Source organism: Neoarius graeffei, chromosome 20 (genome assembly GCF_027579695.1).
Source record: "Neoarius graeffei isolate fNeoGra1 chromosome 20, fNeoGra1.pri, whole genome shotgun sequence".
Classification (NCBI taxonomy): domain Eukaryota; kingdom Metazoa; phylum Chordata; class Actinopteri; order Siluriformes; family Ariidae; genus Neoarius; species Neoarius graeffei.
The window spans coordinates 35,877,193-35,894,232 of record NC_083588.1 but is presented as its reverse complement, the minus strand read 5'-3'; the positions used below and the strand labels follow the sequence as shown (position 1 = coordinate 35,894,232).

The following is a 17,040-nucleotide window of genomic DNA, read 5'->3' as shown; positions in this document are numbered from 1 at the left end:
GTCCAGTTGCTCTCTTCAACCAACCACAGATTACTATGTACCTGGATGACTGAGATTCTTCACAGATATGTGAAAGGTTGTTGTTTTTTAATATAAAAGAGAAGAGCTTCGTCAATGGACAGGCCACACTCTGGTGATAATCTGGAGTGCTGGTGTACTGTAATTTATAAAACTCGTCTCAGTAATCCCAATCAAAATCAGGACTCTCCTGATACCAGTGGGTTGAGTGTTACTCATCACCTGCCCGTGGATGCCCCCTTTGACGTGTCGCCTATTTCTCTCTCTCTCTCTCTCTCTCTCTCTCTCTCTCTCTCTTTCTCTCTGAGCTCAAACTCAGCTGAATGACTGGATGTTGTTCACACAGAGGCAGCAGTGAGACTGAGACCCACTCAGACCCAGTGGTGTGAAAGAGAGAAAGCTGCACTCGGCAAAGTAAAAGCAGGTTTTTCTTTTTCATCTCGTTGGCGCTGCGTTGACGGCGGAAAGAGTGCGAGATTACAACATATCCGGGCGAAAGGGAGTAAGGGAGTGAAAAGGAAAGGCAGTGCAGTAATTTCTTGAAGCCGTTGGCCAAACTCCTGGTCCCGGTTCGAGCTGTCGCCTGCAAGCGTGCGCCTTTTTCTGCGTAAAAGTTTCATTTGTAAGAAAACTGAGAATTAAGACTGGAATAACACTTCTTGGAGCCTTACACAGTGGTGCTTTTCATGTCGAAAACACGTGCGCTGAAGTGACAGGAGTCTGCGCTTATGTCCTGATCGCATGCCCGTGCGGAGAAGATCGGATCTCTGTGGAGTTTGAAAGCGCGCACGGAGAAGAGAAAAGGGGGAGGAAAAAAAAAACTTCTCTGGGTTTTTTTCCCCCCGTTTAGAAAAGCGAAGCGGGTTTGTGAGGGACGATGCTGCGGCTGTTTGTGGCTTGGAGCACTCTGGTGGCGCTGTGCGTAATGGTGGAGGGAGCGCGCGGCGGCGGCGGTTACGGTATGAGCATGTTCGCGGCGCAGTCCTCACCTCCTGATCCGTGCTACGATGAGAACGGTAACCCCCGCCGCTGCATCCCGGATTTCGTGAACGCGGCTTTTGGGAAGGATGTGCGCGCGTCCAGCACGTGCGGCACACCGGCTGCGCGCTACTGCGTGGTGAGCGACAAGGGCGATGACCGGACGCGGGACTGTCACACGTGCGATGCGGCGGATCCGAAGAAAGCGCATCCGGCTGCGTACCTCACCGATCTCAACAACCCGCACAACCTGACGTGCTGGCAGTCCGAGAGCTACGTTCAGCACCCGCAGAACGTCACTCTTACTCTGTCACTGGGCAAAAAGTTCGAGGTGACCTACGTGAGCCTGCAGTTCTGCTCGCCGCGGCCCGAATCCATGGCCATCTACAAGTCCATGGACTACGGTAAGACATGGACGCCGTTCCAGTTCTACTCGACGCAGTGCAAGAAGATGTACAACCGACCGAGTCGCGTCACCATCACCAAGCAGAACGAGCAGGAGGCCATCTGTACAGACTCGCACACGGACATGCAGCCGCTCGCAGGCGGCCTCATCGCGTTCAGCACCCTGGACGGCAGACCGTCGGCGCACGACTTTGACAACTCGCCTGTGCTGCAGGACTGGGTCACGGCTACTGACATCAAGGTGACTTTCAGCCGCTTGCACACGTTCGGCGACGAAAACGAGGACGACTCCGAGCTGGCCAGGGACTCGTACTTCTACTCCGTGTCTGATCTGCAGGTGGGTGGCCGCTGCAAGTGTAACGGACACGCGTCCAAGTGTGTGCGCGATCGCGACGGCAACCTGGTGTGCGAGTGCAAACACAACACTGCGGGACCCGAGTGCGACAGGTGCAAACCCTTCCACTATGACCGGCCGTGGCAGCGCGCAACAGCCAGAGAGGCCAACGAGTGTGTGGGTAAGCTCACCTCACCTCACATCTCTCATCACACTGTCAGAAGCAGGGAATACAGTAGGAGTCCATGTCTCTCCTTCAAGCTACACTACCGCTCAAAAGTTTGGGGTCCCCCAGACAATTTTGTGTTTTCCATGAAAAGTCACACTTTTATTTCCCACCATAAGTTGTAAAATGAATAGAAAATCTAGTCAAGACATTTTTCTGGCCATTTTGAGCATTTAATCGACCCCACAAATGTGATGCTCCAGAAACTCAGTCTGCTCAAAGGAAGGTCAGTTTTACAGCTTCTCTAAAGAGCTCAACTGTTTTCAGCTGTGCTAACATGATTGTACAAGGGTTTTCTAATCATCCATTAGCCTTCTGAGGCAATGAGCAAACACATTGTACCATTAGAACACTGGAGTGAGAGTTGCTGGAAATGGGCCTGTATGGAGATATTGCACCAAAAACCAGACATTTGCAGCTAGAATAGTCATTTACCACATTAGCAATGTATAGAGTGGATTTCTGATTAGTTTAAAGTGATCTTCATTGAAAAGAACAGTGCTTTTCTTTTAAAAATAAGGACATTTCAAAGTGACCCCAAACTTTTGAACGGTAGTGTACATTCATCTGTACTAATGTAGGGCTCATTACTGGACCTCAAGATAACCACCTTTTTAGGGCCCAAAAGATCCATGTTCCCAAGTAGCATTGAATAAGTCCCACTACACCAGTGACAACCCATTCTACCCTCAAAGGTACTTTTTTTTTTCACAGTCCAGTTTCCATCAAATCGTACGCTCTGATTGGTTCGCAAGCAGTCCAGAATCCTACGATCCAGACCCCGGTTACAGACCTTTGGTGACTCAGTTGTTCACAACAACAATAAACATAGTAGCAATTTTTTGTCACCATTTATTTTACGCATTTCTCAGCGTTAATTTTACAGCATGGACAGCGATAACGACAGTGTTCACGGCGAAAGTGAGTTTTACTACCCGGATGAAGACGAAATAAAAGAAAACATTTCAGGAGACCTGTAACTGTTGCTAACAGCAAGCAAATCCAGCAGTTTATTGGAGAGCAAAGGGCAGAAAATGCGACAAAAAAGATGACCTACGACCTCTTTGGGAAGTTCTGTCGAAACCGAAATAAAGGTCGAAAGGTGGAAGACATACCTGGCGAAGAACTAAACATGTTGCTGTGCAACTTTTTCATGTCCGCGACAAAGAAAAATGCCGACGTGTACAGGCCGTCCTCACTCACATCTTGTAGCTGGTTTGTTCTAAATATGGTTTCCCTTTCGGGCGCTCTCATTTTCTGTTAGAATTTGGGAAAGAAAAAAATCTATATATGGGCCTCGGTCAGTATTTTCAAGACCTCGGTCACGGTATTTCACGATACGGACCGACCTTAAGCTGGTAAATAATATATATTTATTTTCTAAGAGTGCAGGGATTTAAAAGCATCCTTCACCCAATATAACTCGTGGTGATCTTTTAAAATGGAAAGCTTTGGTAAATGTAATGAGGCTCGTTTGTCTGAAATCCCTCGAATGCAAACAAATTCAACAAAAAAGTCAATTAAAAGTTAACGAGCACACAGAAATGAGACAAATCTACATAAATGTGCATAAAGCATTCACACACTTATAGGACAGAACATTTTGGTCTAAACACAGAGCAAACACATGACAGCAGGGTTTACTTAAATGCTTTAACCAAGAGGATGTAAAATTTATTTCTTATAACACACACACACACACACACACGGAGAGAGAGAGAGAGAGAGAGGAACTCATACCCTGTTTGCAAAAACAGAAAAATATCAGTTCATTTCCTTGTATGAAATTTTACAATACAAATACAATCACTGTAAATCCTCATTGGCTACTGAAAACTTATTTTTCATTTGACGCAAACTAAATGGGTTAATAATTCGCCTTCTAGGTATATAATCCATTCTAGTTTCAGCAGCAGAATAAAAGATAGAAACTGCTAGTGAAGGAATATTAAATGCCGTGTAACATTGTGGTGGATTGTATGTGCCACTGCTTGCAAAGCTGAGTGAGTAATCGCTGAAGGGCCTATACATTTGATATCGTCCCTGCCATGCTATTATTATTATTATTATTATTGCTTTCCTATATTACTGAGTAACACAAAGGTGGCAATTAAAAAAACAGGAAGTTTTTTCATCCAACACGGTCATCTGCCGTAAGACTGTACGTTTAGTCTGTGGCTTTTCTTAAGGAAGGAAACCTTCGCACCACAGAGGTTTTAACAGGGACTCATGCGTGTCCTGTTATTCCATGGCAGGTGTCTTTATCAGATTGAAGCCAAGATTATATCAGCGTTACTGACATTTTGGCATGTAAGGAATAAACTGCTACTTTCTGCCAAATAAATAGCACTGGTGGTGGTGGTGGTGGAGTGGGGGGCTGTGTTTCTTGATAAGATGTGAGATAATATCTGAAAAGGAGAAGAATTAATGAAGGTTTGTTGATTCTCCTGATCAAATGTATAACATGTTCTATAGGGAAGGGAGTGAAATAGACTGTTAATAGATCTACTGTTGTGCATTGATGAAAGGTTTGGGCAAGTGATATTACTCTCTAGTTACATTACTGACAACAATACTGAGCAAGTTGTTCTCAGGTCAGCCTTGAAACTTTTTAACTAAAGACCTGTATCTGTTCTTGTCCATCAGTCTCTGAATTTTTCCCACTTTACCTTGTCACCATTAAGATCGACAGTGTATCTTGGTCATGTGCCAACGAGAATCAGGTTTGCTATCATGAATGATCTTGTAACTGTGAGAGAGAGAGAGAGAGAGAGAGAGAGACCCAGCTGGAAGACTGAAGGCTGCTGCTACAGTCTACTGATTAGATATAAAAGAGTCAGTGGGTTCCTGCTCTGCGCTGGAGGGAAATGTGTCAGTGTCTCTCATCGGGAGAGCTGCAGGTATGAGTGTAAGGATAACAAAGTAAAATTCCCGTGAACTGGCATATGGGGGCACCTTTATTTGCAGAACTGCATGGTGATCAACATTCCTGCCTGGTTTTTGCACGCAATCTTGTGGACTCCAACAGAATAGATTGGTCAATGAAATGGTTTGGCCATAGTGTGAAAGTCTAAATTTGGAACCTTACTTAATACGTGTAAGTGTTGTAAAATATCAGTTTATTCTGTTCCCATGACTCCTTTTGTATTTGTAGATTTTTTTTAATATTAGGAAAGAATGTGCAAAGCGCAGAATGCTTCCCTGAGATACATACACGAGTCCATAAAAAGGTATCAAGGATAACAGCTTGCTTTAAACTTACAGACTGTGTTTTCATCTAGCAGATCGTTTTCCCGCAATGTGCAAAGATAAGCTCGTCTTTTTTCACTGTATAAAATGTAGTTTGCTTGGTTTTTAGGGTTTGTAGGTATTTCTCCCACAACGCTCTTGAACCATCAAATCTGATTCATCGGAAGGTGTTGATTAATTTACTATAATAGCATGCTGCCAGCTGTAATTCAAATTTGGGTTTATATTAACGTGCATTGTATATATATACTGTATATATATATACTATAGCAAACAACTCACTTGCCACTACCCTGGCCTGTCGGGGATTATTTTCCTAGAACAGTATGCCTGGTAGTGTTTTATTCCTTACGTAATCTATAATTGGATTTTTTTTTGGAACATACTTATGACATTTATTATGATTATTATTAACCCAGTTGATTTTAATATGGGTTGTGGGATTAGAACTTTTAGCTTTGTATTACCTCTCGAGTTTTTCCCCTTGTAACTATACCATCATTGACACCCATAGTGAAATTGACCTCTTTTGACTCTGTCCTGTGTGCTATTATAGTTGATATTTTAGTCTCAGCACTCAGTAGGGCGAATACCACCAGCATAGCTCACCATCTCATAGATATGTTTGTATGCTCCTGAGCCAGAAACAGGTCATTCAGTGAACGGCACTCTGTCTGTGTACACACTATGAGCGCCAGAACGAGGGACAATCCGCCAACTACATCACACACATGCCTGGCTCAACCTGTATGCTTTCTTAGCGTACCACCCTGGGGTAAATAGAGCTGCAGGCGCCTTTGTGCCTGATAAATTTGTCCCTTGGTCTTGCACAAAGGAAAATAATTTATCCCACACAGAGACCATATCTGTCAGCCTCCATAGGAGATCAGAGGGGAGGAAAATAGCAATAATTTGTCGTGATGTAAGTATGAGATTTTCTGAACACGTTCTCTCAGAAGGCTTTAATTTAAAAAAAAAAAAAAACTTTTCAGACTCTGGGCCTGAGCATCCTTATCATCGTGTTTATTTGAGAGGACGTTTGGTTACCATCAACTTAAACAGAAGTCTCCCTCCGTGTGCACAAACATGTCCACTGCAAGCAATGGAGTTTTGAAGGGCCCATGATTATATCAGTAGCAAATTGGCTTTTCTCCCAGTCAAACCAGCATTGTGTTCAGCCCTAAAAATAGACACCAGGCACGGTGGTCTATGGATTTTGTCCTTTTTTTTCACCATTGTAAACTCTTAATTGGCATTAATCCACAGTTGTTCTCCTTGTACAGTGCGGTTATAGTGAAGTACACCACTGTTTTGTAAAAAAAAAAAAAAATTGCACAAGTTATATTTATATAATTGGAAATGAATGCATTTCGGGGAATAGAACCTAATCATTTCTTAGGCTTTCAGAAACTGCAGTTGGTGTGTATGTAAACTGAACTAGTGCACTTATTTTATTGAAGTAACTGAAACATAAGGGGTTTCTATTAAATCTGGGTCGACTCGTTGGGAATTGCGGGTCTGCGGAGCATCTGTGGGTTTCATCGTGCTGATATTGGATCACAAGCCAGCTGAAAGAATTTTGTAAAAAAAAAAAAAGATGACATCAGGACCACGTGGATCCAAAACTCTCCAGCATAGCAGCCTTCTACTGCCAGACATTACATTTAGTGCAGTCCTTTGTGTGTTTCTGTGTGTATATGCACATGGACAGTAAGCTGTCAGGATTAAATTTAAAGTGTTCTAACGCCATATTCGCAAGCTGTACGCATTAATGGCAAATCCTTTAGGAAGTTTTAAACTGCTTCCTGTTGCTTTATGGTGCAATCACAATACAGAAAGTTCATTTCATAAAGATCTGCAGTGGAAGTGTGTTTTCTGCCTGACAGCGTGGCTCAAAAAAAAAAAAAACATCTTTCAGCATTGCACAAAAACAGGAAATGAAATTTAGCAAATTGACATAAAAATGCTTTGCTGTCATCCTTGAACGCTGTCTCGACATGAAAAGAAAATGGGCCGGTATGAAAGGGGGGGAAAAGGACAAAAATGAAAACAAACATATGGAGTAGAGAGAAAAGGGAGAGAGAGAGAGAGAGAGAGAGAGAGAGTCAAACACTGAGTTGTTAATCGGAAGCAGGTGGCTTTCTGGTCAGCTTTTTGGGGAGTAAATTCTGACACAGATTTGGCGATTCTTGGCCACATGGAAATTTAGACACCTACTAATACCCCATCAGGCCTTCACTGCCAGCAAAGACTGCTCACTGACTTCCTGGCACAGGGGCTCGGGGCGACTGATCCAGCCACTGGAGAACATGAGCACATTAGCAGGCTAAGGGAGAAAACATGTACTCAGCGTTTGGGGTATTGAGAGCTTGAATGGCTGAGACAGCTACAATACTGCGAGCCGACACTTAAATACACAAGACAGCTACAAGGTTTTCAGCGAGGACCTTTCTCTATGTTTCTATTTTGTTGCAAGTTGGGCACTGAATAAAGCACATTGAACTGTTTTTGCATTAGCATACATTAAAAAAAAAAAAACTTAGAATAGTCTGAATTTGTACGCTAACCACAGGCTTTGTTATAGGATTCTCATTCTGCATCCCCATAATATTGATTTAGAAGGAGCTGTTTACCATCACTAAGCTCTGAGCCTGCGAACACACAGGGCAAATAGGGGGGGGGGGGTGGGGGGGGGGTGCAAAAGAGATGTATTTCGGGATTTCCAAATCTAAACCCAGGTGGAACTGAGAGTCCTCTGGGCAAAGAGCTGCGTGTTTTTGCGATTTTGTTTTGCTGAGCTCATAATTCAACACAGACACGACGTACAAGCCAAACGGCTTTACTGCGTCTTTAAGAGAAATCCTGCTTTTTTAAGTGTGGTCAGGAGGGATGGTCCGTGTCCTTTCCGGAGAGATGTACGACTTTTACACTGTTATGTTTGAAGTTGCGTAGCTGTCTAATACTTGTGATCAGTCTGTATTTTGTATCGTGTGTCAGATTGCTGTACTTTTCAGAAACTTTATCTGGCTGGTTCATTACAGTGTCTTGCAATGAACAGATTCTTGTTGTGAAAGAAAAAAAGTATTGTTTTACTTGTCCTTTATCAGATGTCAGTTGTGATAAGCAGTTGATATTTTTGTCTTTGAACATATAAAATCGTACCGGCACGAAAGGGATGAGCAGGGCACACCTTTGGGCTGATTTTGAAGACAGATTAAATAACGTACATTAGGGAAATGGCAGCCAGTCATGAATGTGTAGCGGTTTGGGAAAACCCGTCAGGTGCCTGTATGGCTGAATTCTTGACAAACGAGGAAAAATCACTTCTTAAATGAGATACGCAGAACCTTTATTTTAAAATACATTTCTGACTGGATAGTATCTCCATCCTTGACTCTTTTATGCTGCATAAATGGGAATAAAAAAATATATATTTTTTAAGAGTTAAAATCGACTGCAAAGTTGGCATTCGAGCTGCCCTGCTGAGCCAGCCAGCCCTGAGTGCATGACGTCACGGCGGTAACCGGTTTTAAGGCCGAGGCCTTTGACAGCTATAGATCAAAGCCAGACTCGGCAGGCGAGAGTGGTTGCAGTGGCCTCTTCGTTCAAATTTATTGGAGATTCTTCGGATTCCTCAGATAGTAATGCATCTGACTGTGATAGTGCTGAAATTGAAGTGCGTGTACATGCTACTGCTATACACGTAGAACCGTATCAGTTCAAACCATCGTAAAGTGAATCCGATAGTAACACATCGGCCACGGAGGCCCCCACCTTACGAAATAAAGCCAGAGAACAAAGGCATCTACAGAATTGGATGGAACTGAACTGACAGTCTCATGTGACTCTCATTAAAACAGGATAGGTGTTATAACTTATGCAACACACATACATGCATGCGTTTTTACTGATAAAACGTAGATAAATAATCAGATGAACTGAGACAATCACATTCTGAAGCAAATTAAATAATCTTATACCGGTAACTTAAATACACAATGAAAGTTACATGTATTAATCTAAATGCAGGTAAACAACGAGCATTGTTGTTGTTGTTATGTAACCAAATGAGAGTCGCATCTTACCCATCTGTGTTCTCACTTCTTGAAGGCCGATCTTGTGGCAGATTGTTTTGAAACAATCTGACTTTCAGTTCTTCATTCAATTCTATGTTCATTCGCTTCTTCCACGTAAGGGCAAGATATTGCTACTGAGGCAGGCATATCTAGCGGGAAAAAAGCATATCCGGCAGAGAAATCTGACGACTGGTCAACTCATTCTCCATTTTCTCCATACTGAGTACTCCACCGTTACTGCTCGGCTCACGCGCCGGGAGAACTGGTGCAACTGAACTTGCTTTCCTTTTCTTGTAGTTTTCTTTTCCTTTAATTGTTGGCACTGCACCCTCTTTCAATACGGGCTTATCGCCAACGCTCCTCAACAGATCAGAGGTCTTGTACGAGTCCTCAGTAAAATGTGCTCGTGAATTTCTCCCAAAACACATCCAAATCTTTGCAGTTTGAAAATTCTTGGGCCATGAATGCAACATAAATCCACCTTTGGTCGTGTTGCTGCACCCGCCAGCAACACATCTACGTGGCATGGTGATAAATTAGCTCAAAATGGAGGATCGGAGTTGCAGTCAGCTCTGTGTTTTAGTATAGCGAAAATGGCGATGAGACCGATAGCCTTCCTGCTGTGACATCACAGATGTCAAGGTCATTCACTCCGACCGCTACCTATATGAATCATTTTAATCGTAAAAATTACTATATTAGATTTATTGTTAACGCTTAAAACTATTCCTGTGCCATTCTTGAGGTCTCAAGGCATTTATAAACAAAAATTGAAGCCATGGTTCTGTGTATCTCCTTTAAGTTTTTCTGTCGGTGATATACTTTGACTCTCTGCTTTAAGAAAACATAAATGTATTTTTATTAAACATATTTCAATTCAGGGAGTTTGCATGTTCTCCCCGTGTCCGCGTGGGTTTCCTCCGGGTGCTCCGGTTTCCCCCACAGTCCAAAGACATGCAGGTTAGGTTAACTGGTGACTCTAAAGTGACCGTAGGTGTGAATGGTTGTCTGTGTCTATGTGTCAGCCCTGTGATGACCTGGCGACTTGTCCAGGGTGTACCCCGCCTTTCGCCCGTAGTCAGCTGGGATAGGCTCCAGCTTGCCTGCGACCCTGTAGAAGGATAAAGCGGCTAGAGATAATGAGATTAGAAGAGATTTCAATTCAGAAGTAGTAGAATATATCAAAATATGACCATAAAAAAACTTTTCCCCAGCAGTCATCATTTGACTCACTTGCTGAGGACACACAGAGATGATAATCCTGTTAGTAATTTTCCTCTTGATATTCCTGAGTTTAAGTATCGATATGTGGTTTCATATATAAAAGTGCTTGTTTGACTTTCTGAGATTATTATTTGTGTACTTCACACACTTTCAGTGGTATAAGTGGAGTTAAGTGACACATTTCCATTGGGCTCACAAGACAAGACAGCCACAACGTCAACAGAAAGAAAAGTGGGGAAAATAAAATTGGGGTTTGTGGTAAGTAGGTTTATGTGAGAAGATAGTAAAGCAATGATTCACGTTCATTTCTGTGCTTAGACATTTATGTACCATATCTGGTGCTGTTTCTCTGTGTGTGTGTGTGTGTGTGTGTGTGTGTGTGTGTGTGTGTGTGTGTGTGTTACTGATAGTCATATGGCTGCTGATAGGACCACCCTGCGTGTCTGTGGGTTTATGTGCCTGCTAGTGCAAAAGGAAGATTGGGAAATGATTAATGGTTAAGTGAGCTGACATATTTCATGCACAATCACACACACACACACACACACACACACACACACACACACACACACACACACACACACACACACACACAAGCTTGAGCACACACACATAGTACACACTTCATCACTCTTCTCAACACCACAGACCTCTTGCTGGGTCTCCTGCTGTGTTCCCAACCACTTTTGCCAGAGACAATATACACATACATCCATACACAGCACATGTACACAGCGTATAGACTGACATTTCTAAATTAATGCCATCAGCTCAGGGCCTTAAATACAGTACAGTTTGGGTATTGGGTCTTGTGACAGTTAAAATAGGAGTACCAGGTGGACGCAAAATCCAAACATAAATCAAAATTCAAGCATCAATGATTTAAAGCCCTAATCTGAACTTACTGAGACAGACTTAGAGCACCATCAGGAATTTACAAACGCAGGGCTGCAAGCAGTAAATGCACACAATAAACTGGTGCCTCAATAAAGAGGGGCAGGTGGGGCACAACACAACTATAAACATCAACCAAGATGAACACACTTCATCTTTATAAAGTCTTCATTCACAGCTCCATACATTTTGAGTGACCAACCATTGAAACTGTTGCTATTTGATGGATATAAGCCAATGCTCCATTGATTTGTTCACCTTTATAGATGTTGTGCAGTTGTGGGGCAGCATATTCTACACCTCATTTAGCTCAGTAGCGATATTATTGCACCTAGCGATCCAAAATGGGAACAAGCACTTACAGCCCCATTGGGGCAGGAATCACACTGCCCCGTTCTTTTTACACAGACATTTAAATAATATTGGCTGGCTTTTTTTCGTGGTATATCAGATATATTCCATTCAGCTAGCTGAATGGAATATATCTGATATACCACGAGAAAAAAAGCAGGCGTTCAACACATCTTTCGCTTTCAAAATTCTCTCAAAATCTTCCGTATTTAACGAAGCAAACCTGGTGGCCATGTTTATTTACAAATTGTCACAGTCACTCACTAGCACAGAAGTTTTACATCTCCAACGTGTCTCTTTTCCAGTTTTTCGATGTCTGTTGGTATGTTTTTCTCTTGTAAATATACATGAAGAATACCTAATGAAGTTTTGGTAGCCTTTCAGGTGTTCAACGCGTCTTTCTCTTTCCTGGCGAAAAAAGAAATGCTTCTGCTCAGCAGAAAACTCTCTCATTGAATATTCGCATCAGCTCCAACATGTAAATGATGTCTTGATAACCATGCAATATCGCAAACCATATTCAACGTTCATTCTCCATTGGGTAGATAAGTGATATGCTAACAATATTGCATGCTGTCGAGCCAAATGAATAAAACCCACTAGAAGGGAATAGAACACGTTTTTATTCCATCAAAAAGTGTCCTGTATGTATAATAATACTCAGTATTGCCCTAAAGAAGATCCCTGAATATTCCGGCTTTGGTTGTTTAAACTGAGCCAAATAAAGCCATGCCAGTATGTGAATTTGCACAGCATGCCAACATTCCACAACCAAAGGCGTGACGTGTGACACGACAGAGCTTCAGCATCTACCCTGAGCAAATACCCTGAGCACACTGACATTGCTTTCAAAACAATAATGGCAGATGAACTGAGTGTTGAGGTGCTTTTCTTAGCTGTACACGTTTATACCACTCTTCAAACACAAGCATAGTTGCTGTGTGATCACAAATATGTGGGAGGAGAAAGTGAAGAGAAGTAGGGAGTGATTTGAAGCAAAAAGGCATGCGAATCTCAGATGGCGTAGATGGAGACGTCTGAATTTGCACTGATCTCGGAAATGTCAAAACACGAATATCAGCGTCAAAAACGTTACACCCCGTCCCACCATACTGGCTATACCGTTTACACAAACATCGATGCTGTCTCTGTTATGATCAATCATTTTGGTTCAGAGACGGAACAACACAGACCCCCCCACCGTGCTGCATTCGGACGTTTTACACAGAACGCGAGGCAGAATAAAGGCCTAAGATTCCTACCTTGAATGAGCTGTGTAAAAGGGGCTCTTGAAAGCTCTGTTTATTAGTGGGGGCTCGGGTGGGATGGGAGAACAGTTCATATATCACTTGTGTGTTCGTCTCGCACTCTTTAACAGTGGTGAGGGGAACCATACTTGCTACAGTGTCTTGCATAAGTATTCATCTCCCTTGGTGTTTGTCCTGTTTTGTCACATTACAAGCTGGAATTAAAATGGATTTTTGGGAGGTTAGCACCATTTGATTTACAGAACATGCCTACCACTTTAAAAGGTGCAAATTGTTGTTTTATTGTGACACAAACAATAATTAAGATAAAAGAAAAAAGCAGAAATCTGGAGTGTGCATAGGTATCCCCCCCCCCCCCCAAAAAAAAAGTCAATACTTTGTAGTGCCACCTTTTGCTGCAATTACAGCTGCAAGTATCTTGGTGTATGTCTCTATTAACTTAGCACATCTAGCCGCTGGGATTTTTGCCCGTTTCTCAAGGTAAACTGTTCCAACTCCTTCAAGTTAGATGGGTTGCGTTGGTGTACTGCAATCTTCAAGTTATGCCACAGATTCTCAATTGGATTGAGGTCCCATAATTTGCTGCAAATCCGATTATTTCACCACGAAATCGTCTTTGATTCAGGTCATGACCAGAAGCGATGCCATATTTGTTGATCGATTCTCACACTCTGATTGGCTCTCTGAGTGGACCGCGTGACCACGCCGTAGTGTATGTAGTTATGTTACACCATGTAGTTATGTTACAGAGCCAGGCAGCGTACTACAGACGGTAACTGAGAAAGCCAAGCACACATACAGCTGGAGGGAAATTTCAGACATATTTTGCAAGTATTTTACAGGGAAATTGTTAGTAATTTACGAGCTGAGAATGCACCAGAGGCGGCATGGTGGTGTAGTGGTTAGCACTGTCGTCTCACAGCAAGAAGGTTCCGGGTTCAAGCCCAGCGGCTGCCGAGGGCCTTTCTGTGTGGAGTTTGCATGTTCTCCCTGTGTCTGCATGGGTTTCCTCTGGTTTCCCCACTGTCCAAAGACATGCAGGTTAGGCTAACTGGTGGCTCTACATTGACCGGAGGTGTGAATGTGAGTGTGAATGGTTGTTTGTCTCTGTGTGTCAGCCCTGTGATGACCTGGTGACTTGTCCAGGGTGTACCCTGCCTCTCACCCATAGTCAGCTGGGATAGGCTCCAGATTGCCTGTGGCTACAAATGATGGATGGGTGGAAGCCACCAGAAGGCATGTAAATAAAAAAATTTTCTGGGGGGTGTCCCCAGACCTCCCTAGCATTAGGGCATTCACAGTCACCACCTCCTGCTTTTATTTAGCCGTCTACTTCAGATTTTCTGGAGAACCCTGTACATGTACTGCAAATAATACATGTTTGCTGGAAACTTAAATGACTTGTATTCGTTGCAGTCTTCTCATTAATGCTAAGGTCAGATGGCAGGCTGCAACTAGTTTTCAACTACTTGCGTCTACCTGTGATAACAAAATCGCAGGTCTTGTGTCGACGCACAATGGCACAGATAATGGCAGAGGGTTGCAGAGGGTCTTTAGTAGAGGCAGGTTGACACAAGTGGATCACGATCTGTTCGCATTTCAGCTGTGATTCGCTTCCAATTGGTGCAAATAGCAGGTTGACGCATGTAGAGGCAGGCAGTCGTACAACGCTTGAGCGACCAATCGCAGGTTGAAGCAGGTAGTGGCAGCTAGACACAGGGGAAGACAAGTCTTTAGAGATGGCTGCGGTGCATCGCAGGTACACACAGACTGCACTTGCAAATAGTTTACAACCTGCGAGCAGTCTTATGGCTTTATATTTTTTAAAGGTTTTCTGTGCGCTACCTGCAACCTGCATCTAGCTGCATCTACTTCCGACTGGTTGATTCAGCTTAAAAACTCTGCGTCTTGCAATACGTCTGACCACAATGAAGGAGTTGACACAAAATGCCTGCGTCTGCCTGCGATCAATCGCCACCCGACCGATCGCAGGTCTGACCTGGGCATAATATATTATCCTATTAGACCAAACTTTATATTTTTCAAATATCTCTGGCTTTATGCTACATGATTTGGCCAGTGACACTAATCAACTCTTTTTTTTTTGTTACTACTGATGTAGGTATTGAACATAAGTTGCTAACTAAACTTGCCAGCTCTGAATATTGCCCACACACAGTTTTGAAATTGGTCTCTCACTAGAGTACAGTGAAAGACAGTAGATGTTATCATCTTGAGAATTTCTTCATTCCTGTTGGAAAACTCCACCAACTGTGGATGAGCCAAACTGATGGTGGGAGATCAGTGAAGCATGAGCAGTGAGTCCAGTGGGTGTTCCTGCACATCTCTATTTACTGACAGTTTTACTGGCTGTGGAGGAGATGATTAAGAGACAGTGACTCTTCCTTGCATCATAGAATGTAAATCCTGTCCCATATCGGAATTTTCCTTTTAGATGGAAACATTTGGTCAAAGGTTATTTCAGCTTGTATATGTACACAGTTATGAAAACGGTTCTTTAAGGGTTCATTGGATGATCAAGGGTTCTCGGCTTCCAAAACTGTATTCTACTTGGAACCCTTTCTGGTTGGGAAACAGTTATAGGGTTCTACATTTTCTAAGACTGTGTTTTAGATATAAGTCATTTTACAGCAGTGGTCTTTGCCTCATAGTACTTTTGTTCCCTTTAAATCAAAATGACCCATTTACACTTTTACTACAAGTAGAAAGATAGTAAAATGATTTTTTTTTCCAACATAGACGTTTATGTGCTTGGCTTGATTTTGTTGAACAATTAAAAAAAAAAAAAAAGAACTTTAGTTTTTCAGCTCCTGTCAACTTCCTTCCATATTTTATATGCATTCACACCCGCAAATAGAGAAGTATTCTCAAATGAAGAGAGTTATTTTCCGACTTAAATTCCATTCAGCTAGTATGATATTGAATGAGTCAAAGACAAGTTCAATATCATGCTAGCTGAATGGAATATATCTGATATAATATGAAAAAAGCCAGCAAATATTATTATTATTATTATTATTATTATTATTATTATTATTAATACATTAATACACACAGTCTCTTCGTATCAGCATACCAGCCTTCTCGAAGGCCAGTGCTACAATAGCTTACCCGTGAGTCGGCACTGTCAGTGCAGCAGTGAAGTAACCAGCTGGTGTAGCGCTCATCAGTAGTGTCAGCAAATGCTAATAAAGCAGTCAAGCCAGTGCTATCGAGAGGAAGTAGCACAGGCTAACAACCGAGAAACTAAGATTTCTATCTCCAGACTCTTCTTCCCCCCACACTCACCACAGTATTTTTCACTCAGGCTTAAGTATTCATTTCCCCATGTAATTTACAGTTGTGGTCAGAAGTTTACATCCAAGATGACATTCATGTCACTGTATATTAATGTCATGGCAATATTTGGGCTTTCAGTAATTTCTTTGAACTGTTCTTTTTCTGTGGCAGAATGTCCAGCATACATCTTTAATTAAAAAAAAAAACCACTAGAATTTGGTGCACAAGTTTTAATTTTCTTTGGGCTTTCTGAAATCAACACAGGGTCAAAATTATGCATACAGGGTCAAAAATATACATACAGTGGTGTTTGAAAGTTTGTGAACCCTTTAGAATTTTCTATATTTCTGCATAAATATGACCTAAAACATCATCAGATTTTCACACAAGTCCTAAAAGTAGATAAAGAGAACCCAGTTAAACAAATGAGACAAAAATATTATACTTGGTCATTTATTTATTGAGGAAAATGATCCAATATTACATATCTGTGAGTGGCAAAAGTATGTGAACCTCAAGGATTAGCAGTTAATTTGAAGGTGAAATCAGAGTCAGGTGTTTTCAATCAATGGGATGATGATCAGGTGTGAGTGGGCACCCTGTTTTATTTAAAGAACAGGGATCTATCAAAGTCTGATCTTTACAACACATGTTTGTGTAAGTGTATCATGACATGAACAAAGGAGATTTCTGAGGACCTCGGAAAAAAGCGTTGTT

At 42.2% G+C, this 17,040-nt stretch overlaps 1 protein-coding gene across 1 annotated transcript in view; it reads left to right on the top strand.

Annotated features, from left to right (window-relative positions):
- The first annotated feature begins 360 nt into the window (after positions 1 to 360).
- Positions 361 to 17,040, top strand: part of ntn1b (netrin 1b) — a 74,968-nt gene continuing 58,288 nt past the window's right edge. Inside the window, exon 1 of the mRNA XM_060901591.1 lies at positions 361 to 1,916. Coding sequence (XP_060757574.1) covers positions 896 to 1,916 — 1,021 coding nt within the window. The 5' untranslated portion in view covers positions 361 to 895. The remainder of the gene's footprint in view (positions 1,917 to 17,040) is intronic.